Below are 25,389 nucleotides of genomic sequence, written 5' to 3' on the forward strand. Positions count from 1 at the left end.
AGTGGTGGGGCCCACCCCAGCTCCAGTTTCCCACCACTGTTTGAACAACAGTGCAGGGTTGCCAGCTTTGGGTGGGGGATGGGTTGCCAGGTCCCTCTTTGCTACCGGTGGGAGGTTTTTGGGGTGCAGCCTGAGGAGGGCGGGGTTTGGGGAAGGGAGGGACGTAAATGCCATAGAATCCAATTGCCAAAGTGGCCATTTTCTCCAGATGAACTGATCTCTATCAGCTGGAGATCAGTGGTAATAGCGGGAGATCTCCGGCTTGTACCTGGAGGTTGGCAACCGTACATAATTTCAATCCCATCTGCCTCATTCTTGTACTTGAACAGAACTTAATCTTCTTCTATGTTTACTCTGCATACCATGTCAGTTTGTGGGAAGGAAGACCCTGAGCCCTCTGATTGCCTGGCCTTGAAACATTTCTTCCACTAAACTTATTCCAATTTACTTCCAGATTATTAACAACTTCCTGGACGCAGCTCAAATGGGACCCACAGAAAGGACCTCACCCGGAGGGATGCACTTCCGGGACAGCAAGAGGAAAGTGGACTATGTTTTAGTTTATCACTACCGAAAACGAACTGCACACCATGGCAGTGGCTCCCCAGGCCCCCTGCACAGACCTGCTTCTTTGGCTATTATTTCCAATGGGGAGACAGCCAAAAGCTACCCCGAACAGCAACAGGAGGAGGCTCAGGGCCAGGATGTACCCAATCCAGATGCACTGGTGATTGATATGAGTCCGTTGGATGCTCTGGAGGAGGCAAAACGGGAACAGAGAGAGGAGTTTGAGCGCAACCTGAGGGAAGCCGGTCTGGAGATCGAGAAAGATGTGGAGGTAAGCAGCCAGCTGTCCAGTGCAAACAGCACCCCGTCTTCGCTTGCAAGGTGTTGTCATGGTCTTAAGAGTAAGGTGGAATCCATGGCCCAGTTCACACCTATACAATTGTCTGAGCAGAGTGACCTCATTGTTGCATCCAGATTAGAAAAAGTAGTCTATGAGCAGGCAATTCACAACAATGCCAAATCATGTGATGTGTCTCTCTGTCAAAAAAGGGGGGGATCACTTGCACTTTACTTCTTGCACCGTGGTGTTGGCACCCAGTCCCCTGATCATCATCATGGTAGGAAGGAGTGGGAGACCCCGTCCCTCTACTCTCTGGAAGGGAGCATTGTGCCAGGGCACATCTATAGAACCAGGGCGCATACTGTACCTCTCTTGTGGCTTTGGCATTTGCTCCCTGTGTATTGTGTAGGCCTCCAATGGAGGAGAAGTGAATGTGGAAATTATTCTGGTGTGTTTGTGCGTTTAGCATCCATGGTGTTGTTTTCCTGTTGATTCAGATTCATAGATAGCCCAGTTTGCCATTTAGGGATTACAATATTCAAATATGAAAATCAGAGAGAGAGAGACCAGAGAGAGAAGATGTCCTTCCTAATGTCCGGAGGGACCTTAACTTTGCAATGAGAATGGTTCCTGGAAGGGATTTGTGTTTTTCAGAGGCTGGCTCCTGAGTAAAAGGAAACTGCTTCCCCAAGCGCGGTTAGTTGACTTCACCTACTTCCCACTTCTCTGATGGTATCTGAAGTGGTTTGAGAGGAGAAGGTTTTCAATCAATTGCTAGGTCTCAGAATCTGACCATGAGACTCAATATTTGGACAGACAGACTTGGTCTTTTGCAGAAGTCTGGAACATTATTATAGAAGCTGATGATAAAGATGCGGTGATACAGAGGTCACTGGTTCCAATTTCACTTTCTCACAGGGGAAGATGATAATCAACAAACCTATCTCTAAGTGGAGAGCTGGTTCATTACACTGGGTCAAAACAAAGCTGTCTGGCCTGATTTAACCATGGCCTTTTATGCATGGGTTGTTCCTATCGTGGTCACCCACCCCCTGCTACTTTGGGGCTTTGTTTTAATGATGCATGTATTTTCCAACCTTCAGAAGCTGCTCCACTCTCCCCTCATGTTTTCACTGCTATTTCAATATGCTGTTTTACCCTGAGTTTAAAGTCTGCCTTGATTTCAAATCGAAAGCCGGTCCTGTGCATACTTGTCACTTCAGGTTTTTCTCCCAATGCCCTTTCTCACTTCTCCCTCCCATGTGTCTGTCTTCCTCATCCAACCCCTTCCCTCAAAGCCATTATAGAGTGCACTAACAAGAGAATAATACTGGAATACCACGAGGCTGCTTATTTGGTCAGTTTCACAGGGAGTACGGGTCAGTTTCAGATCGAACAGTTGAGAGAATGCTGAAATAATTCCAAACACCTATGCAGCTGCTTACTTGGTCAATTTCACAGCGAGTATGGGTCAATTTCAGTTCTTGGCGGGGTGGAACAGAGCTGGGCTGGTTTGCCACCCTCCTCTTACATGCATCCTCTTATAGGCATGAAAGGCTTTTTTATTTTTGTGAGTGGAAGACTACTGATGGAATGATGGACGTCATAAATGACCGTGCAAGTGTTCTTATGTTCTTATGACCCCTGCAGTGAGTTATGCAGAAACAAATTGGTTGGGGGTGTGTGTGTCTGGACCCTTCTCTGCTTTGGCTGTAAAATGGCCACTAGGGTCAGATCAAATGAAATAATACTTCTGTGGGGCTGGCCGGGGCTGGTGACGTATTTCAAAAAAGTACACCACAGCCAATTACAAAGCAGCGTTTTCAGCGGGGAGGGACTCACGTGTGGTTCAGAAGCTCCACATTTTCTCTGGGGGTGCATAATTGATCACAGGGTACTCCTGGAATTTATTCGGGGCAAAAAGCCCCTGTGCATAGTGTTTTGAGAATTCGACTGCAAATACTGTGCAGTTAGAGAGCAGCAGATCCAGCGGAAACAGACCGTGCATAAAAGGCCCAGGTCTCCTCAATTCCTCATAACTGGGAGATATCCCATTAAATTCATTCTGAGTATAAAGTACCATATTTCACAGTAATACAAGTTAGCATAGTTGCCCTTTCAGTACATTTTGCCTTGAACTTTAATTCTGTGAACATCTGAGGCCTTTAGCTCCAGTTTATCTGAAGTCTTGTCTGAACATACTAGCCATTCTGTTGCAGAAGAGAAAATGCTTGCTTATTTTTCATTCCACTCCTTCTCTAGAAAACAGTGTTTCTCTGCCGAGCAGCAAGAGACATGTCTATGCTACAAAATATATTTTGATGACTCTTTCAACTTGTAGCTTATTGCAAGGAATTGAAGATTGGTGAGGGCACGGGTAAGAATCTTGTTAGCAATCCTGATTCCCTGTACCATAACAGAAATGTAATTTACAGGATGCCCTGGGGAAGAGTTGTCAGCTTCCAGGTGTAACCTGGAGATCTCCCAGAACTACAGTTCTGATCTGCAGACAATTCCCCTGCAGAAAATGGCTGCCTTGAAGGGTACACTTTAAACATTATGCCCCACTGAGGTCCCTCCCCTACTCAAACCCCATCCTCTCCAGGCTCCCACGCAAATCTCCAGGAATTTCTCAACCCGGAGTTGGGAACCTTAGGGGGAGAGGAAATTATAATAATTCAACCAGTTTTAGTCTGTGGTGTAGATGTATCTTAAGGTAGTGGTTCTAAGGGTGGTTGTGTCTGTGGATGAGGCAGGTAGTGTTGTGTCTGGATGCAATTTCATCAGTTCTTTTGTGGCAGCTTTGCAACTTGGGCACTGGTTGCCAGCTCCAGGTTGGGAAATTCCTGGAGATTTGGGGGTGGAGCCTGGGGAGGAGACAGACCTCAGCAAGATATAATGGCGTAGAGTCTACCCTCCAAAGCAGTCTTTTTCTCCAGGGGAATTGATCTCTGGACCCTAGAGGTCAGTTGTAATTCTGGGAAATCTCCCAGCTGCACTGGGAGATTAACAACCCTAACAGTGACACAGTGGTGATATTTAAAAAGGTAAAGGTAAAGGTCCCCTGTGCAAGCATCGGGTCATTCCTGACACATGGAGTGACGTCACATCCAGACGTTTTCTAGGCAGACTTTGTTTACGGGGTGGTTTTCCAGTGCCTTCTCCAGTCGTCTTCCCTTTACCCCCAGCAAGCTGGGTACTCGTTTGACCAACCTCGGAAGGATGGAAGGCTGAGTCAACCTTGAGCCGGCTACCTGAAACCGACTTCCGTCAGGATTGAACTCAGGTCGTGAGCAGAGCTTGGACTGCAATACTACAGCTTACCACTCTGCGCCACGGGGCTCCTGTGGTGATATTTAACTGGGATTTATTAGACTGAGGTCTAGAATGCTTGTTTGTTGTGGACAAACACACTCCAGTTCGCCTAGCAATCTGTATTCACATGTCATAGGGTACTGGAGTTTGTTTTGAGGCCTTTCCAACTCAGAAGGCTTAACTGAGTTTTGTGCTTGTGGGAATGAGGGTTGGGATGGTGGGTGTGGAGGTGGGGCAAACGGCTTTCCTATCCATTTGGGAAAATCTCAGTTTAATTAGCGTTTGTTGTGCTGTGTGATTGAAGCTATGGACTAGTTTCAGTTTTGCCACAATTCACCTGAGTAACTCAGGAGGAGGCGCTAAGCTCCATATTAGGACATATATGAATTTCCTTGATACATTCCGAGTTGGCCTGAGTCATGTAATAGGGCTGCCAGCCAAAGCCAGATGGGGACAGGGGAGTCAGCATCACGCTGGCATGTGATGACACTTCTGGCAAAGTATGGAAGCGATAGCATTTCCTCAGGGTGACTCTCTAGGATTTGCCTAACTGAGCCGCGATGTAATGCCATCATTTCCATTTTTTTTTTTGCCGGAAGTGATTTTTCACACCAGTGTGATGGTCATGAGCCACCCTTCCCCCCCCCATACTCCCCCCCCCAAACCTGTGAAGTGCCAATGAGGAACACGTATGTTTAGCCTGAAGAAGAGAAGACTGAGAGGGGATATGATAACCATCTTCTAGTACTTGAAGGCCTGTCATATAGAGGAGGGTGCCAAGTTGTTTTCTGTTGCCCCAGAAGGTCAGACCAGAACCAACGGGTTGAAATTAAATCAAAAGAGTTTCCATCTAGACATTAGGAAGAATTTTCTAGCAGTTAGAGCGGTTCTTCAGTGGAACAGGCTTCCTCGGGAGGTGGTGAGCTCTCCTTCCCTGGAGGTTTTTAAGAAGAGGTTAGATGGCCATCTGTCAGCAATGCTGATACTATGAATTTAGGAAGTTCATGAGAGGGAGGGCATCTTGGCCATCTTCTGGGCATGAAGTAGGGGTCACTGGGGGTGTGTGGGGGAGGTAGTTGTGAAATTCCTGCACTGTGCAGAGGGTTGGACTAGATGACCCTGGTGGTCCCTTCCAATGCTATGATTCTGTGATTCTAGGGTAATTGTCAGGAGGTCTCTGCTCCTATCTCATAAAAAGCTTCTTTTACTGATAGATATTTTCCATTAAAGTATACAAGCATCTGTTGCTCTATTCTTACTGTACAATAGGTGGAGCATTCATAGAATCATAGAATCCTAGAGTTGGAAGGGGCTACCAGGGTCATCTAGTTCAACCCCCTGCACAATGCAGGAAATTCCAAACTTCCTCCCCCACACACCCCCAGTGACCCCTACTCCATGCCCAGAAGATGTCCAGGGGAACTGATCTCTTTAGTATGGAGACCAATTGTAATTCCAGGAGATCTCCTGGAGATTGACAACCCTGTTTACCTCTGAGCCTTGGCTCCCCCACAGAGTCATCAAAAATGTTTGCACTGTTAATACACACACCGTTCTCTACATCAGTGGCATGTCACTTCAGTCTTTCATGACTGATGGTTTCCTGTCCAAACCACCCAAAGAATTGGTTGGAGAGGTATGTTGAAGAGGGTGCTGCTGATCCTCAGGGTCTCTGCTCGCACACTCTCTCCCAGCCAGTGGAAGCAGAGGACCAGGTGGGGGTGACTATTAACTTCTGGAGGCAACAAAATACCTTGAATCAGCCCCATATCCGTTGCATATCTTTAGAAGGAGCTGCAAGGTTTGTTTGATTGCCAAGGCTTTTGGTGGGTTATAAACAGCAGGCATCTTTTGGAGAGGGGCTGTGGCTCAATGGTAGAGCATCTGCTTTGCATGCAGAAGGTCCCAGGTTCAATCCCCGGCATCTCCAGTTAAAGGGACTAGGTGAGTAGGTAATGTGAAAGACCTCTGCCTGAGACGCTGGAGAGACACTGCCAGTCTGAGGAGACAATACTGACTTTGATGGACCAAGAGTCTGATTCAGTTTAAGGCAGCTTCATGTGTGTTCAAGTGTGAGAGGGGAGATATTTGGGGTTTTTATTTTCCTGGTTCTTAATCTCTAACGTTTAATTTAATTATTACCTGTAAGCCACATTGAGCCAAGAGGAAAGGCTGAGTACAAATAGCTTAATAAATACATTCTTTGCAAGAATCTTAGCAGGAGGGACAAGTTGAGCCAGCGGGAATTAGTCTACAGATAGAGTGCCCTCTGTTCTGCTTTCCCAGCTTTCTGAGCCCCTATAACCTCTTTGCACTTACCTCAGTGCACACTGTACATCTTAACTTTTTGGTCTTTATTTCTTTTATTTGTACCCTGCCTTTCTCCCCAATGGGGACCCAAAGCATCATTCTCTTGTCCTCCATTTTATCCTCACAACAACCCCGAGAGGTTGGTTAGACTGAGAGAGGGTGACTGGCCCAAGGTCACCCAGTCAGCTTCCATGGCATGAGTGGGGATTCGAACCTGGGTCTCCCGGATCCTAGTCTGACACTCTAACCACTATACTGCACTCGCTCTGCTAACTTCAGAGCTGCACCTCAATTCATGCTACTCTACAGGGACCATCAGTAGTTAAGTTAAACTTGAATTGCACTGTTCTTTAATAACCACAAATGGATGCTTTGCTGTATTCAATCATTATAGTGTATGGCGAAGGCATAATAGGGAAGACATTTGAGATGGGTTTTGGCACCTACTCAAAAAAGATTCACTTACAGCCTGTGTGAATGAAATGCATATCGGGAGAGATGGAGCAGTTAGAAGATGGGAGTAGGGTGTTTTTTTTTTTTTTTAAAGTCTTCTTACTGCTTTTTCCAGTGACACCTTCTCTCTCTTATTTAGTTATTAGGGATTTTAGTAATGAGAAATATCACAATACCTCCCCACCTAATAAAAACAGCCACATTTTGCATGCACCCCAGGAATCTTTCCAAGAGAACATAGTACACTAGATCCCTGCTGAAATGCAGAGGTAAAGAGGCGCCCTGTAGTTGCCTCGGTCGAGAATCAGCTTATATTTCCTTATGGAAGGCAGAATTACTCTTACTTAACCTTACTACATTTATCGTAAATGATTTCCCTCCCCTATTTTTGGTTCATCTATTCAAGAAAATTGATCCATGGAAGGTTGAAAGATCCCAGACTTTACCAAAGATTGTTGTGTTCTCCTTTTGGAGGGATTTCTTGAGAGGCAGATTGTCTGTTGTAAGACCAGGCTGGGGCCATGGATAGCTATACCAGTGGTAGGTATTGAAGGCATGTTCTCCAGGAAAGGGCGCTGGTTAGGGTTGCCAGGTTCCTCTTCACCACTGGTGGGAGGTTTTCGGGGTGGAGCCAGAGGAGGGCGGGGTTTGGAGAGGAGAGGGGCTTCAATGCCAGAGAGTCCAGTTGTCAAAGCAGCTGGAGATCAGCTGTAACAGCAGGAGATCTCCAGCAAGTACCTGGAGGTGGGCAACCCTAGCCCTGCTCCTCAGTGGTGTAAGCTGCAGAAGTTTCAGAACCTGGCCCCTGAAGCGCAGCAGGCGGTAGAAACCTGTGGGCCAGGCAGTGACTGTATTTATACCAGGCTTGGTCAATGCAGAAGCCTAGTGCTTCCTACTGGTCTCGGAGACTGCTCTTGCTCCCTTCTGAACTCTTAAACTCCTATAGCAGGGCTTCAAGCTTGTGTCTACAGTACGGTACGCTTGTTTCAGTCTCAGATAGGGCTCCCAGGTTCTCACTATGGTGGGAGGTGGGGTTGCCAACCTCCAGGTGGTAAGTATTCAAAATACGCTATGTGCTGAAAAATGGAAACTACTAAAAAACCCCAGCACTTATGGTCTAATAAGTAAATAATAATAATAACAACAACAACAATAATAATGTACCAGTTATGAGGATTCAAATAAGAATTTTTTATATAACTGGTTTCAACAACATATATGATTCCAATTTATAATTGCATGAGTACAAGAGTACAATAGCAGGAAACAATATTGACAGTGGAGTTTCAATTGCAAATATTTACACAATTTTAAATATGAATCAAAAGTTCAGATAGTTGCTCATTGCACCAGAATTGCCACTGAATTCCAAAAGATGGGTTTCCGGTATTTTCTACCCATTTCGCCTATTCAGGCTTCATCAATCCCAGAAATCCTTGGGTGGCTGCAGGACTAGGTGCTTATCCAAATATTGAAAATGTACTTCACATATTCAAATGGATGTCATTGTGAGTCGCCTGTGTAAGAGGAGCACACGTTATACTCCACTTTTTAGGAAAACTGCATACTGCAAAGTACAGTGCAATTACATTTTGCCTAGGTTGTAGGAAGTGAACCGTGACTGTCATTTGGGAAAGCAGTAGGGTTGCCAACCTCCAGGTGGTGGCTGGAGATCTCCCACTATTACGGTACAACTGATCTCCAGGCAATAGAAATCAGTTCCCCTAGAGAAAATGGCCACTTTGGCAATTGGGCTCTATGGCATTGAAATCCCTCCCCTCCCCAAGAGAAAAAGAGGGGGGAGAAACCCGTGATAAGAGACAGGGGGAAATGTGCAATTTTTTGCACATTTTTTTTCTCTGCCTCCCCTCTCCAAACCCCATCCTCCTCAGACACCCCTCCCCAAATCTCCAGGTATTTCCCAACCCAGTGCGTTGTTCAGCATGTGCGTTATTCAGCATGTGTGAAAGTAGAGAATCATGAACGACTGCAAACTTTGCTAGCAGACAGAAGCCAAGGAAAAGCGCCTCCACTCTTTTGTTTTCCGTGTTGCTGCAGGAAAAGAAAGTTAACAAGGCCCAGCAGAGGATGCTCATCACTGAGTTCCTGAAAACACTTTTTAATTATCAATGGCTTTGTTTTCAGCAGAAATTAATCTGCAAATTGAATCCAGGGGGACAAGGAAGGGAACGGCGGTGGACGCCTCTAGAGGAGGCTTAGCGGCAGATATGACATTGCAAGAAACACGCCTGGAATCCCGCAGGAGTGGTGTGTGTGTGGGGGGGGGGAGGAGGGTTTGGAGCAGAAAAGCAGCCGGTTGGGAAAGGATTAGGTGCCCAGCTTCCCGGTCTGTGCTCTCAACTGCACTTCACCCCAAACCTCCCCCTGCCACCTTCAAAGAAAAATGGCACTGGGAATTGTTACATTTCTGTGGAAGTTGTAATTTCCCTTCTGGACTGCAAATGAGGAGGAAAGGGGAATCAAGAACCTGACGGTCCCCAAAACTCCCTCAGTGTGTGTGTGGTGTGTTCACCTTGGAGACTCACAAGTTGTGCAGGCTTGATGGAGAAAAGTTGAATAGTTAATGGGGAAAAGCACCTGGAAAAAAAGGAAAAGGAAAGATACAGCATTTTTTCCCATTGAAAGATGGCACAATGCCATTTCTTATGGAATGATAACATGGGCTGTACAGACTATTGGAGGGAAGGGCTGACGGCTGTGCCTTCATTAAAAAAAGAAACCTTTCACACAGGAAATCGGGATGTTGGGGAGAAAGCTCAGCTAGAACTTCGATATGCTAGTTTTCTCCATGGAGGAAATTGGAAGGATGCCCAACTATATGGAGGAGGAGGAAGAAGAAGAAGAGCTGTTTTTTATATGCTGACTTCCTCTACCACTTAAGGAAGACTCAAACCAGCTTACAATCACCTTCCCTTCCCCTCCCCACAGCAGACACCCTGTGAGATAGGTGGGGCTGAGAGAGTTCTAAGAGAGCTGTGACTAGGCCAAGGTCACCCAGCTGGCTTCATATGTAGGAGTGGAGAAACCAACCTGGTTCACCAGATCAGCCTCCGCGACTCATGTGGAGGAGTGGGAAATCAAACCCGATTCTTCAGATTAGAGTCCACTGGTCCAAACCACCGCTCTTAACAACTATACCACGCTGGCTAACTAGGCTAACAGTCCATTCCTGAAGGGGGGGTAGTTAGGCAGCACCTGGGAGTGGCACAGCCATGCTGCCTCCACAGAGGCTTCCTGGCCACAAAAAAGGAAAATAAACCGAAAGAAAATTAAAAAAACCCAAAATTAGCCCATTGAAAACAATGGGGCTACGCCACCAAAAAAGGTGGCATAGACACACCACTGCAAGAAGGGCATTCCCAGGTCCAAAGGGATTAGGGTCACACTGGCTCTTAAGCAGCTTTGCCCCCCTTCAGGATTGCAGCCTAAACCTTTTAGTCTGAAAACTTTTTCTTAGTGATCAATTATCTGTTTTTATGGTCTGGCTAGTGTTTAATCTGGATTGTGATGAATAACTTTTAATATTTTTTATGTTTTTATTACCGTATATTTCATTTTGTAAGCTGCCTTGGGCAGGTTCCCTGGAGAGGTGTGTTAAAACGTTCTAAATACATAAATTTTAAAAAACTGAGCCCCCACCAGCACTCTGATGTGGTACAGTGCAGCCCAATTCTGTAGGTTGTTGTAGGCCAGCCATTTCTCTCTCAACCTTAGCTCCCTATTACAGATGTAAAATTTCCTGGGGGAAAGCCCTTTTTCCAAAGTAGTGGTGGAAATTGGTGTAGTGGTGGTGGAAATTGAAGGGAAAATTAAAAGATATACAGTAACTTTCCTATATAGCCTAAACATATTTTTCTGGTTGAACACTAGTAAAAACCGGATACTCGTCATGATGCATCCCTATTCTCTATAGTATCAGAGGAGCATGCCTATTATGTTAGGTGCTGTGGAACACAGACAGGATGGTGCTGCAGTCGTCTTGCTTGTGGGCTTCCTAGAGGCACCTGGTTGGCCACTCTGTGAACAGACTGCTGGACTTTATAGTACTTGGTCTGATCCAGCATGGCTTTTCTTATGTTCTTATGTTCTTAACACATCAAATATAACTTAGTTAGCATATAAAATTCTACTGGCATATTTACAGAATTTTGAAGTATAAATGCCTGTGTTTTGTACAAGTAAAACTGCAGATATACTCACTGCTTGAGAAGGAGAGCAGCAGAGTGCTGTTCCTTATACTACTTTAGCACGTGTATCTTAACTTTTGCCATCTGAGAGGCAGGGGTAGTATTGCCATCTGTCTGAAGGGGGTTGTGTGGGAGACCTCTTGCCCCTGCTGCCACTCAGCTTTGTGGCAGGAGAAAAATGGCGGGCATAATGAGGGGGGTGCAATTGGCATCCCTGGCATAATGATGTCACTTCTGGGCCACACCATCACTGTTGGGTGACGTTCTAGCATCTGCCCAAAACTCTATGGTTAAACCATAAAAGTGGTTGGGCGAATGCTATAGCATCACCCCTGGCATGAAGATATCACTTCTGGGTTGTGCCGGAAGTGATATCATTATGCCAGGGACACTGATCACATGTCTCTCCCTCTCACATCTTCCACCTGTTGCCAAGTCATGTCTGGGAGCCCTAGGTGGGGGGGTAGGAGGTGATGTTAGAAAAAAAATTGTAGTAAAGAAAGGATGTTATTTCGATCAAACAGTCTCATATAGTGATAACAGGCCTAAATATTGAGTTCAACTTTGTATCACTGAAAATACTGACCTCATCAATAGATGTATTATCATCATACACATTATAGTATTTTAATTGTGGATCAAATTATTCACATTTTAACAGTAAGCGTAGCTTTGAAAATGTGTTTTATATGTCTATAGTTTACACAGGAACAATCATTCTCTAGTGTTGGGGCTTCAGTATTGTCTTTTGAAATACTGATTTACGTTTTCTCCACCCTAGAGAAATGACAGTTTTCATAGCAGGGATCTTTCATTCATTTCACTGCATTGCCATTAAACGAGAGACAGGAAAAGAAAGAAGACCCATCTTGGTTAGAATGCCTTTGAATTGGGGCCAGTTTAGGGTTGCCAACCTCTAGGTAATAGCAGGAGATCTCCTGCTATTACTGCTAATCTCCAGCCGACAGAGAACAGTTCACCTGGAGAAAATGGCCACTTTGGCAATTGGACTCTATGGCATTGAAGTCACTCCCCTCCCCAAACCCCGCCCTCCTCAGGCTCAACCCCAAAAACCTCCTGCCGTTGACGAAGAGGGACCTGGCAACCCTAGGCCAGCTGGATCTCCAGGCAAGTCACCCAAGCAACTGCTTATAGTGGCACATAGGGTTGCCAACTCTGGGTTGGGAAATTCCTGGATGCATCCCCATTCCTGGGGATGGGACCTAGGGTTGCCAACCTCCAGGTACTAGCTGGAGATCTCCTGCTATTACAACTGATCACCAGCTGATAGAGGTCAGTTCACCTGGATAAAATGGCCACTTTGGCAATTGGACTCTGTGGCATTGAAGTCCCTCCCCTCCCCAAACCCTGCCCTCCTCAGGCTCCGCCCCCAAAACATCCCACCAGTGGTGAAGAGGGACCTGGCAATCCTAGGGGGATCTCAGCAGGAATGTAATGAAATGAAGCCCACTCTCAAGAGCAAACATTTTCTCCAGAGGAACAGAACTCTGTAGTATTAGTTGTAATTTCAGGAAATCTTCAAGGCCCACCTGAAGGCTGGCAACCGTACGGTACAAAGAGGAGGGGGCTGGTGTTGCACAGGGGCTTCGCTCATGGCATCCCCTTCTGGGCCTGCTCTGGCATGGAACAAAGAAATGATGAGTGCATTTTGCTTGGGCTGATGAAATACCTTGAACTGCCACTTCTTCTGACCCATGTAGTCTTCTTCCTTGTCCACTCTACTCCAGCATGATGTAGAGGTTAAGAACAGTGGACACTAATCTGGAGAACCGGGTTTGGTTCCCCACTCCTCCACATTAAGCCTGCTGGGTAACCTTGGGCCAGTCACAGTTCTCTCAGAACTCTCCATTTCAGTACAAGGGATATTCTGCTTTACAAGAGGAAGAAAGAGGGGAGGGTCCAGTAATTAAGATACTTTTTTTTTTTTTTGGTTCTCAGATGGTATGACAAAGGGTAACTGGTCAGAATCCTAAACCAGGCATCTTTTTAGTGAAGCATAAAGAACTAAAGCCCGTTTCCCTGTCACTAAAGGAACTGGTGGTAGGAGGAGAAATGAGCCATATTTGAAAGACCCCCCTCCTTTTAAAAAGGCACCTTATCAAAACACTTCTATGTGTGTGCATGTGGGTTTCCCCACTCTTTCTCATTCTTGCAGCTGCTAATAAACAGGTGCTATTCCCAAAGTGGCAGTGACATCGTCATGAAGTCCCTGCACAAACAATATGTTTTGCCGTGACAGGTATTCTTGCAAGCAGTGAGGTTTGTTGTGGAAAAGGGGTGCGGGTGGAAAGTGTGCAAAGACAGGTTTAAACGGAAGGGTTCCTAAGCAGAAAAGCACAGTCCATTCACCCCTCCCACCCTGGCCTCAACTTTTTTCCGTGGGAGCTGTTGACAAAGTTAGGACTTCATCATAACCAAGTGATGAGCACCATTGTTTTGTTTGATTTCATCCCTTGTTACCTTTGCCTTCCTCCCACTTATGCTCTCACACACATTCCGTCTTTTCTCTTCATTTTGTGGGGCTAAGCTCCTTAAAGCAAGGATCTGTCTTGGTTTTTACTTATACTTTAAAGCACCAGGTTCATGAAGGGCGCTGTATGGATCAGGAGAAAGCAACCCGGTGGCTCCAGAGCCAAATCCAAATCTGGCTGTTTAATGAATAATAAAAGCTTTAAGCAAGGCCTGTTGGAGGGAGAGTTGGGATGCCAGAGTAGTCCAGAAAAGAAGGCTGCACTAGTGCACAGAACAAGAAGAGATAACAAAGTAATTGGTGCAGTGGGAAAAATATTTTATTAGACTTGATGATCCCTATGTTTTTTGCCTAAATTTTGTTGGGGGGGGGGCGGAATCTGTAAAATATATATAAATATAGATAAGTCTCAAAAATAGTAGACACACACATCCTTAGAAAACACACTCACACATTAAAAACAAGATCTGGAAAGTCAGTACTAATTTAGCATCTGAGAAAAGTAGAGAATACATTGACATCCCAGGAGCCAGAAACCAGTACACATTGGACGAATCATCTATTTCTTCACAGGTCCATTATAAGAACATACTATAGAATGTACTTTATTGGAATCATAGTTCTTAAACAGTAAGATACAATCTAGTCTCATAGATGCATGTCAGTTAAAGATGAATATAGGTGGGGCTGCCAACTCTAGGTTGGGAAATTCCTAGAGATTTGGGGGTGAATCCTGGGGAGGGCAGGGTTTGGGAGGAGAATAAATTTAGCAGGTTATAGTGCCATAGAATTCACCTCTGAAGCTGCCTTTTCCTCCAGAGGAATTGATCACTGTACTCTGCAGATCAGTTGTAATTCCAGGAGATTTCCAGGCCTCGCCTGGAGTTTGGCCACCCTAAATAGCTAACGTGTACAGTAACATTGCCAGAAAGTTCCCAGAGCAACTACACCTCAGAGAAAAGAATACAAGCGGAACAGAGTTTTATCCCAGTGCAAGCCAGTGCAAATCCAAGTGCAAATCCATATGAAGATTTATGCCAGTACACTAAAATAATCTGTGTGTATTCATTGAGAGACCTCATGTGTGCCTCTTCCTAATAAGGGACTCACAATGACCAGTGTTTGGGCTGCAGAAATTTTTATTTATTATTAATCAATTATTAGAAAAATTAAATTGTATATTTTCAGTTATGCAAATAGCTTTCTTTTACTGGCTCTCTCTTGATCTCTGGCTCTGAATTTTGACTGTTTAGCTCTTTAAGGACTAAAGGATGCTGAGCTCTGCTCTAAATGATACAATAATAATTAATAGTGTCTCTATATCAAGGCTGCTCCAAACATTCCATTGTGCTCTTCCAAACATCTGATTAAAACGTGATGCAGGCAGGCAAGAGCTCCTGCAGGTGGCATTGCTTGCCTTGTTTGAAGTTGGCCCTCAGTCCCTGTGCCATCCCTGCCAGGCCTATGAATCTCTGGCATGTAAATATTTGCATGCATGGAAGCTGAAGTCCCTGTTTAATAATCTGCGAAGAAAGATCCACAATGCCACATACAAAGTAAACTGTGTACAATCTGGGATATCGCTGCAGTTGGACAAAACTGTCTCTCAGTCTGCAAAGTTTGAGGGACGGAATTAGGGTTGTTACATACTATTCAGATGCTTATCAACCTGAGCTTTGTACTCAGGCATCCCTTTTTCATTAGAAGTGTGCATCTGCCAAGCTTGTCCTCATCAAGGATTTCCCCCCTGCTATGGACTTTGAGTGATCATTCTCTCTACCTACGGCTGTACATATCGTTGTTAAACAATTATATTGCACATAGATTTGTTATAATTTTCATTAATGTTAGATATATTAGTATATATAATTGATAAAATTACAACAAGTTGTTCACATTTTTTTTTGGGGGGGGGTCAGCAGATTAGTGTCCTCCGCTCATGTGAAGGAGTGAGGAATCAAACCTGGTTCTCCATATTAGAGTCCGCTGCTCTTAACCACTACACCACACTGGCATTTGGAAAAGTGCTGCATTGCTCTGATCTTTCTAATATGTTCTCTGCATTCATAGAAACATTGAATCATAGAGTTGGAAGGGACCACCAGGGTCATCTAGTCCAGCCCCCTGCACAATGCAGGAAATTCCCAACTACCTCCCCCAGTGACCCCTACTCCATGCCCAGAAGAGGGCCAAGGTGCCCTCCCTCTCATGAACTGCCTAAGGTCATAGAATGGGGAGGGGCTGTGGCTCAGTGGTAGAGCATCTGCTTGGCATGCAGAAGGTCCCAGGTTCAATCCCCAGCATCTTCAGTTAAAGGGACTGGGCAGGTAGGTGATGTGAAAGACCCCTGCCTGAGACCCTGGAGAGCCGCTGCCAGTCTGAGTAGACAATACTGACTTCAATGGACCAAGGGTCTGATTCAGTATAAGGCATCTTCATGTGTTCATGTGTTCAATCAGCATTGCTGACAGATCATGATAGTTTACATAGTTAAGAGCTGCAACTGTTCAGGTGCATACTGGCTTGAAAAGCTCCAAAATCCTTGATAGTATTTCTATTGATTTGGAAACCTCCGTACGGCTGAACAATTCGGCTATATGACAATCACATTCCTTTGAATACATTATTTCAGTTGCATTGTGCCTGAATGAAGGAGACCACCTGAGTGGTTAAAATGCTTAACTGTGGATGGATTGTAGCTAGGGTAGCTCCAGTGCTGGCTACAAAGCTGTTAGCCTGAGTGACTAGCCCAGACTAGGCTGTGGTTGTCACACCTTAGAAGCTAAGCAAGGTCAGCCATGGTTAGAACTTGGATGGGAAACCACCAAGGAAGACTGGGGTTGCTCTGCAGAGGAAGGCAATGGCAAACCCACCTCTGCTCATCCCTTGCCTTGAAAACTCTATGAAGGCCAGCTCACTCTTCCCTCCTTAAAAGATGCCCCTGTTTTCAGGGCTACATTAAATAGCAGTAGGAATGTGCGTGGGGGAGAAGGCACGCAAGAATCCACAGATAAAGGAAGATATATATTTGAATATGACCAGGGAAGCAAAGACATATTTACCCATTTGCTTTTCCTGGTCCTAGAATTCTAGGGTAGACAGGCCTCAGGATTTGACTTGCAATTCCAGGGCTTTAGCTTCTCAGGCTGTCCTGGTTATATGTGAAACCTCAGTGCGAGCACCCAGCAAAGAAGAGGAAGAACTATCCGCCCCCTTCCAAAACATTTTGCCATTATCAATATAATTCTGTCTCTGGAAGAGTGAAGAAGGGGGTCATTAGGGAGATGACCTAAGGAGTCTTGAGGTTCTGCAGCTGCTACAACAGGCCCCTCCTTGCAGCTTCCAGGCCCAGCTCCTTAAATCTTAGGCTCTGGGTCTTAGGAGACCTTGGCTTTTGATGACTTTGGGAGAGGCAGATGTTTAGTAGGAGTAACTGTTCCAAGTGACCGAGCCTGGCCAGCTCCTTGGTCTGCAAAAGCAGCTACATCTGCAGGTGAAGCTTTTCACCATTTGTCATGTGCTAATGAATGCAAAGGAAACTGTTGTTGAAGACACAGGAGCAGGGAGACATTAAGAAGTTGGCAACTGTTCAGTGATAGTGCTAAGAGTAACAGAAGCGGCTCTTGCCAAATTGTATTTACAAGCCAGCAACTTTCATTTAATGCACAGGCAGGATTGTCACTGGCAATTATTAGAGTTGCTAACTTTAAGAAAAAATAATGCCACTGCAGCTTTATTGGTTGATTGATTGATTGATTGATTGATAGTTGTACCTAGGGTTGCCAACCTCCAGGTACTCAATAGAAAAACAGAGCTGCTCAAACAGGTTATTCAAAATATACAGCTGCTATGGCTATGTGTTACAATAAATTGTTATATTCATACAAAACGAAACAAGGTGCTGTTGCCTTAAGTAGAACAATGTTTATACTTGTAAATTCTAACACAAACAAAAATAAATGCACTTCCAATTTCTATAGTTGCTGCTAATTTATACATAGAGTTCTTTTCACATACATCAAGTATCCACTTACTGCTAAATATGGACTTGATGCATGTGAAAGGAACTGTATAAATTAGCAGCGCTATAGAAATTGGAAGTGCATTTATTTTTGTTTGTGTTAGAATTTACAAGTATAAAAATTGTTATACTTAAGGCAACTGCACCTTGTTTTGTTTTGTACGAATATAACAATTTATTGTAACACATAGCAATAGCAGCTGTATATTTTGAATAACCTCCAGGTACTAGCTGGAGATCTCCTGCTATTACAACTGATCTCCAGCTGATAGATAGGGTTGCCAAGTGCCCGGTGGTGGTAGGTAAAATCCCGCCAAACCATCGGACCACCCACCAACCAGCTGAGGGCCGGCGGCCAACACTATACACACGGTTTACCCGGAAGCGACTCGGACGCTCTGGCAACCTCAGCTAAAACTCTATTGAAAACATAGAGTTTTGGCCAAGATTGCTAGAGCTTCCGCATTGCCAGGCCCCAAGAAAGTTCCTGCCGGTGGAGCTACGGGGCCTGACAAGCCTACTGATAGAGATCAGTTCACCTGGAGAAAATGGCCGCTTTGCCAATTGGACTCTATGGCATTTAAGTCCCTCCCCTCCCAAACCCCACCCTCCTCAGGCCCCGCCCCAAAAACCTCCCACCGATGGCGAAGAGGTACCTGGCAACCCTAGCTATACCCTGTCTTTCCTCGTAGCTCAAGGCATCTTTCACAGCCGTCTGCTGAGCATAAACTATGCAGCTGAAACTCCTCCCAGTAGAAAAGAGCAAGAGTCCAGTAGCACATTAAAGACTAACAAAATTCCTGGCAGAGAATGAGCATTCGTGAATCACAGCTCACTTCTTCAGATTCTTCAGATACAGTATCTGAAAAAGTGAGCTGTGACTCATGAAAGCTCATACCCTGCCAGAAATTTTGTGAGTCTTTAAGGTGCTACTGGACTCTTGCTCTTTCCTACCGCTACACCCAGACTAACATGGCTACCCATCGTGATCGGTCCTCCCAGTATGAAGATAAAGGTGATGGGGGAAAGAGTCATCTGCTAAATGTTAACTTGTCAGGTTGCCATTAAAGTCACAAAAGCAGAGCCAGTTAAAAACAACCAAAGTTGGCTGTCATGTATTCAGTGCAAACTTCGCTTTGAAGGAAAAGAACAGGAGACTAGTGATCTGAGCTTAGCCCAGTTGAACGTGACCCACGGAAACTGTCGGTTCCAACAGCTGGGAACAGCTGAAATGCAAGGGACCGTGATACTCTTCCCCATTATTATATAGAGTTGTCACAGCATGTGGGAGACATAATCCCAGAGCATGAAATGCCTTAGTAGCAACTAACAGGTGGAACCAAGTAGTTCTTGAGATCATGAGTTAATCTGCACAGAGACACGATTAATGATAAGCGCAGCCTGATCATGGAGAGGAGAGCATTTTTTCCCAAGATATCAATTCATCTCTGAACTTTTGGCCCTTGTTGAAAAATGGGTTTGTAGAAAGCTGTTTTAAGGATCTATCTGAAAAGCAGAAATTGTCATCATGCTGAAAACCACATACGTTTAATTCTGCATCATTCAATAGCATAATAAGGCTTTGTTAAATACAGTTCTTTTTCTAGATTAATATTATTAATATTAATATTAAATCTGTCAGCTGATTAAAGGATGTCAGGTAAGTAATAATTTACCTTTAAGCTGATTGCTTTTGAAGAATAAAAATCTCAGTATAGATGCCTTTTTAAAAATAGTGACATAAGCATGAGATAATTTACAGTTTAATAAGAACAATGATACTACACAGTTTTAAAAGGTTATATTTAACATTTTCTTTTAAATTTCCTAATGCACCATAAAATACCCTCAAAAACATTAAAAGTATGTCCTTAATTTTATTTCCGCTAATCCAAATTTACCTTCCCTGATTAAAATTGGACAGTACCAACTGATCTTTTAGTGTTTTAGGCTGCAGTGTTATGCACATTTGCCTGGGAGTAAGTGCCACTGAATTCAAAGGGACTTTTTCTGAGAAAACATATAATTTACAGGGCAATCCCAAAAAGAGTTAAACCCTTATCCATTTAACCAATTAAAACTTCCAAGGGAGGGGCTGTGGCTCAGTAGTAGAGCATCTGCTTGGCATCCAGAAGGTCCCAGGTTCAATCACTGGCATCTCCAGTTAAAGGGACTAGGCAGGCAGGTGATGTAGACCCTGGAGAGCCGCTGCCGGCCGGTCTAAGTAGATAATACTGACTTCAATGGACCAAGGGTCTGATTCAGTTTAAAGCAGCTTCATGTGTTCAACTTCAAGCTTTGCTAAAAGCATTAATTATTCTGCATAATTCAGAAATAGAACAAAGTATTTTTGTTATTATATTAAATCTTATTCAGTTGCTAGTGCATGCACAACTGTATTCTGGTAACATTATTACCAACACACAGTGATTAGGTTTCATTGTGCATTCTGTCAAGTCTTTATTAAGCTATGTGACAAAAATATTCCTTTAGGTTGAGCAGAAACAATGTAAAAATGAATTTACAATAAACCAATTAATTGTACAGTGCACTTAAAATACAAATTTAAAAACATTAGCCTTGAATTTAACCTCTATACTCTAGGCCTTCTCTCTCCTGCCATAGACCAGATTGACTGAAGGGGCAGAACTCTTTATTACAACTGTTCTCCAGCCACTAGAGATCAGTTCACCTGGAGAAAAGGGCCGCTTTGGCAATTGGACTCTATGGCATTGAAGTCCTTCCCCTCCCCAAACCTTGCCCTCCTCAGGCTGCGCCCCAAAAACCTCCTGCCAGTTGCAAAGAGGAACCTGGCAAGCCTAGTAATACAGGAGCAACTTTCCTAACTTCTCATGCTCTGTGACCTTTTTAAAATTAAATGGATGCTGGTGCCATTTTCCCCCCTGCAACAAATACTGCTTCCATTAGGAAACTTCTGAAGATGACTGTGCCTCCCCCACCGCCACCCGGAGAAATTATCCTCTGCATTTATTTTTAAATGTCACCCTGTTTGCCCCCAAATTGTTGATTCTGTTGTTGATGAGATCAAGACATGCAATGGTTTGTGGGGAGGGTGTGTGCATGTGTGTACATTTTTACAGAAATCTGGCTTTTGCTGTTAGCTAATTTGGCATTAAGAAGAACCAGGCTGGTTGATTATGTGTTTTTCCGTCAGTTCTGCCAAGTCCGAGCGCTGGTGGGGCAGAAAGACTCCTCCCGTCCTCTTTTGGAAAGGCTGATTTGTGTAGGATGTCCCTTTATTTTCATCACTTACTTCATGTTTCTTTGTAATGTATGACTGTTTTCCCCCTTCTTTTTTTTATCTTTGGGCTTCTGAGCATGCAATTGGGGAGCACGTTTTCCCCCACTGAATCAAAGTGACGTTCTGAGCAACAGTCGCAGGGATTTGGGGGCTTGAACCAGGAACATCATGGCCTGTGAGTGAGGCCAAGCTTAGTAAGTGTGCAGGGAATTTTTCAGGACAGACTGTAGGCAGTCTAGTTGGCCCGTTAGAATCAAATCCAAACATCAGTATTATTAAATACTTTTCCTAGGATCAGCTAAAAGTCACAGAGTAGCCGTGAGCTAACGTCAGCGGTTCAGGGCCCTGTTAAAAGTGGGATGGGGTCGTGAGAAAAAGGGCAGAGTGCAGTATGTCACTATCCTAAAATAATTCTCCTAGAATAAGTTATTTCTTTATTTTATTAATTAGATTTGTATCCCACCCTCAGTCCCCAGCCAAATTAGTTTATGCCTGGTGCAAAAAAGATGTCAAGTTAAATGAAAGCTTTCAGATCTGTCTCTAGCACTGCTTGGAGCAACAAGCTCTTTGTAAAGAAAAACATGATAGTCTTTGTACTAGCCCAGGGGTCGGCAAACTCATTAGTCAAAAGAGCCAAATATCAACAGTACAACGATTGAGATTTCTTTTGAGAGCCAAATTTCTTAAACTTAAACTATATAGGTAGGTACACTGTTTATTAACTTAATAAACTTTAATTAAAGTTTTAAGTCTTAATTAAACTATAGGTACACTTAATAAAACTTGATATCATACTTAATAGTGATCTTATTTATTGATAAAAAATAAATTGTAAGTCCCTGCCATTTTCCCCTCCCCGTCCAGAGTCCTTGTCTGGAGGTCTGGTCTACCGCCATAAAAGCCTATTGGTAGACCTGGCCTCTGGCTGAGTCCCATTGGGAGGCCAGGTCTACCCATTGGCTTTCTTGGCAGTAGACCTGGCCTCCGGAGGCCCATAGAAGCCAATTGGTAGACCTGGCCTCTGAAGGGGGACTTTTTCCCCTCCTCGGAGTCCAGGTCTACCGCCAAGAAAGCCAGTGGGTAGACATGGCCTCCCAATGGGACTCAGCCGGAGGCCAGGTCTACCAATAGGCTTTTAATGTTAATGGTTTAAATGAACCTGCAAAAAAACAAAAGTCTTTTTTAAATTGAAAAAAGAAAAGAAAAGGCGATATAATATTGGTAGAAGAAACACATATCAAAGAGAACCAGACACCTTTATTAACACAGCCAAAGCTTAATACACTGTTTACAGCATCTGATATACATAGAAACACAGGGGTTGCTGTTTATATTAACCATCCCGAAATTAAGATAATTTTATCATGCTCAGATCCAAAAGGAAGATATTTATTACTTAAAGGCTTACTTATTAACAAGAAATCCATTGTGAACATCTATGTCCCAAGCATCAATTATGCTTTATTCTTTAAAGAACTGTAAGGAATCTTGCTGACTTTTGCCGCCGGTGATCTCTGGTGCCTCTGGTGTAGCTAATAATTTTCCTGTCAGAACAGCAATGAAAAGTCATCCAACTAAGACTCTTACAAATGTGTCCTGATGCAGCACTATTATCTTGGGCCTCTGGGTGGATGTTAGTAAACGGTGATCCTTCGGTACCTGCAGCGGGCTTAAAATCTGATAGGAAAAAGGTCTACAACTTCAGCAACTTTATCATAAATAATATGTTGTACTGTATGGAACTCCCCCCACCCTGATATTTCACCATTAGCCTCAGCTGCAAGGAATCTTCATCCTCTTCGATATTATCAGCTAGGGGCTTTATCTAAGTGGGAGAAACTAAGCATGGATAGGTATGTGTCCCTAATCAATGACAATCGCATGATTACATTTCAACAGGTCTCCTTAACAAGTAATGGTTCAGCTGAAATTCTTTTGTCTGTTCTAATTACAAGCAGTAGAATTGTGAGAGATTGTTCTGAGTTGGAAAAACCACTGATGCAGGGGGGCAAGCATTTCTTATCTAGATTGAAGAACTTATTGATGCGAACCAATCTTAGCTCTAACCTACCTTTTAATAGAAGTGGAACAAGGCTCTAAGCTATGTAATTCCAGATGAAGTTTGGAAGTATATCTTTTCTTGTGGCTTATGGAAGTATATCTTTTCTTGTTTTCTTCTCACTGTGTCTGCTATTCAAAGAAAATATTATGAAAATGATTCATCAGTGGCACCTCACCCCCACAAATTCGTTAAGATTTACAAATCAGGTACAGGTCAATGGTGTTTCTTTAAAAATCCCAACACTGGTTTCAACTATATGTGGTGGTGGTGTCCATGTGCAAAAGAGTTTTGGGACAAAATCACAGAAATGATAAAATTTGGACTCATAACAGATCTTCCACTGAAGCCAGAGATACTACTTCTTAATGGAAATGTAGCTGATGTGGTTTTCCATTTCCCCCCTTACCTCATCTCTCAGAATAAGAGCCAGGGACTGAGCTTTGTCCGGATACATGCACCATGGAATATACTGACCCGAGAAGCAGAACTCCTTAAAATAAAAATGCCCACTAAAAAGGTAAGTACCCGGTTCTTTTTTTATTCTTTTGAATGATGTGGATCATAGAATTGGAAGGGACCACCAGGGTCATCTAGTCCAACCCCCTGCATAATGCAGGAAACTCAGAACTACCTCCCCCTCACACACACACAGGGCCCAGAAGATGGCCAAGATGCCCCCTCTCCCATGAACTGCCTAAGTTCATAGAATCAGCATTGCTGACAGATGGCCATCTAGCCTCTGCTTTAAAACCTCCAGGGAAGGAGAGCTCACCACTTCCCAAGGAAGCCTGTTCCACTGAGGAACTGCTCTAACTGTTAGGAAGAATTTTCTAACGTCTAGATGGAAACTCTTCTGATTTAATTTCAACCCGTTGGTTCTGGTCCGACCTTCTGGGGCAACAGAAAACAACTCGACACCCTCCTCTATATGACAGCCCTTCAAATACTTGAAGATGGCTATCATATCCCCTCTCAGACTTCTCCTTTTCAGGCTAAACATACCCAGCTATGTTGGAAAGGGTATGGGGACATAGAAAGAGAAGAAACTCATGTAGACAGACCTGCTGTTTGAAACAGGAGTTTCCTCAGCAAAGTTTGATGTACGTTGCCGACAATTCCCTTCCTTGGCTTGAAGAAGGACTTTAGCCTGTGTCATGTCATTGATGTGGATGCCTTCCCCACCAAGCAGCCTGTGTACAACAAACAGCAGATTCTCTGGCCAATGGTGGGCTGGTTGCGAAACACTCTGGAATGCTTACTTATGAGTAGATCTGCTAGCGCTGAATCCCAGCCACCAGAATATTTTCAGGCATTGCAGAGGAACACCACGGGGGTGTGTGATACTTCTCCTTAAAACTGAACTCAGTTTTCTTAAGCCAACCTAGAAATGGAGCAGTAATTCTACTCTGGAATACGCGCAAACTGTACCTGTTCTCACCAGAATGTCCCCTAGGGACAATGGCTTGTGCAAATCTGCCCTTGGCTCATTATGGCAACTGGCTAGCTGCTTCCAGAGTAATCCCCTGTTAATTCATACTCTTTTGCTTCCTCAGACATACGAAATAAAAGAGCAAGGGGGAATTGCCAAGAAACTGTCTGAAATATGGCGCAAATTTACAGAACCGTTGCAGCCCAAAGTGCCACAGCAAAACACCACCAAGATGAAGCATTTGTCTTATCCCTTTTCTAGAGAAAAAATCTACTTGTGAGTACTTAACAAAATCCACAGTGTGATTCAATGAAGTATATAATTCAGTGAGAAACAATCTGGTGAACTGCATAGTGCGAAGCCCTGCAGTTTCCCTTTCTTTGCACTCCATGGGGAACTGTACCATTTCAGATGAGAGAATTGCATGTTTGAATGTTCACGCCTGTGAGGAGAGAGATATCTGGAAGACTATAGTGCTAATTGGAGGTAACTGCTGGCCTCTTTCCTACTGTATTTCAGTAACCACGGCAGAAGGACACAAGGGTCAGCCCATGAAGTCAACAGGGTTCTGCTTCTTTTACTGAATGTATGAAATCCCCTTAGACTGAGTCAGGCAAGTGGTCCATCTAGACCAGTATCATCTGCTTCAACTGGCTCGTCAGTATTTCAAGCTGTGAAAGGCTCTATCGGAGATGCTGGATATTGAATCTGCGGCCCTCTGCACGCAAAGCTTCTGCTTTTCTGTTGAGCTTTGGCACTCCCATGGAAAATGTGGAGCTGCCTTACAGCCTGTTCCTGAAAGGGAGGGGCAAATAGGTGGGGGGGTGGAGGTGGCGCAGCAACCCGAAAAATAAATGAAAAAGTATTTTTGGGGGGAAACCCAGTGGAACTCCCCATAGAGTTCCACGGGACTGCGCCATGATTTTGCAGGCATATCTCAACTCCTGTAAAATGGCTCCTTTCCTAAAGGCAGCTCCTCCCTAGGGCACAC

The 25,389-nt window shown here is 44.2% G+C and overlaps 1 protein-coding gene across 1 annotated transcript in view; it reads left to right on the forward strand.

Annotated features, from left to right (window-relative positions):
* Nucleotides 1–517: 517 nt before the first annotated feature.
* The window catches only part of ANO2 (anoctamin 2), a 152,121-nt gene continuing 127,249 nt past the window's right edge, over nt 518–25,389 (forward strand). The window contains exons 1-3 of the mRNA XM_056862313.1: nt 518–838; nt 23,388–23,486; nt 24,523–24,674. Coding sequence (XP_056718291.1) covers nt 518–838; nt 23,388–23,486; nt 24,523–24,674 — 572 coding nt within the window. The remainder of the gene's footprint in view (nt 839–23,387; nt 23,487–24,522; nt 24,675–25,389) is intronic.

Source organism: Euleptes europaea, chromosome 17 (genome assembly GCF_029931775.1).
Source record: "Euleptes europaea isolate rEulEur1 chromosome 17, rEulEur1.hap1, whole genome shotgun sequence".
Classification (NCBI taxonomy): Eukaryota; Metazoa; Chordata; class Lepidosauria; order Squamata; family Sphaerodactylidae; genus Euleptes; species Euleptes europaea.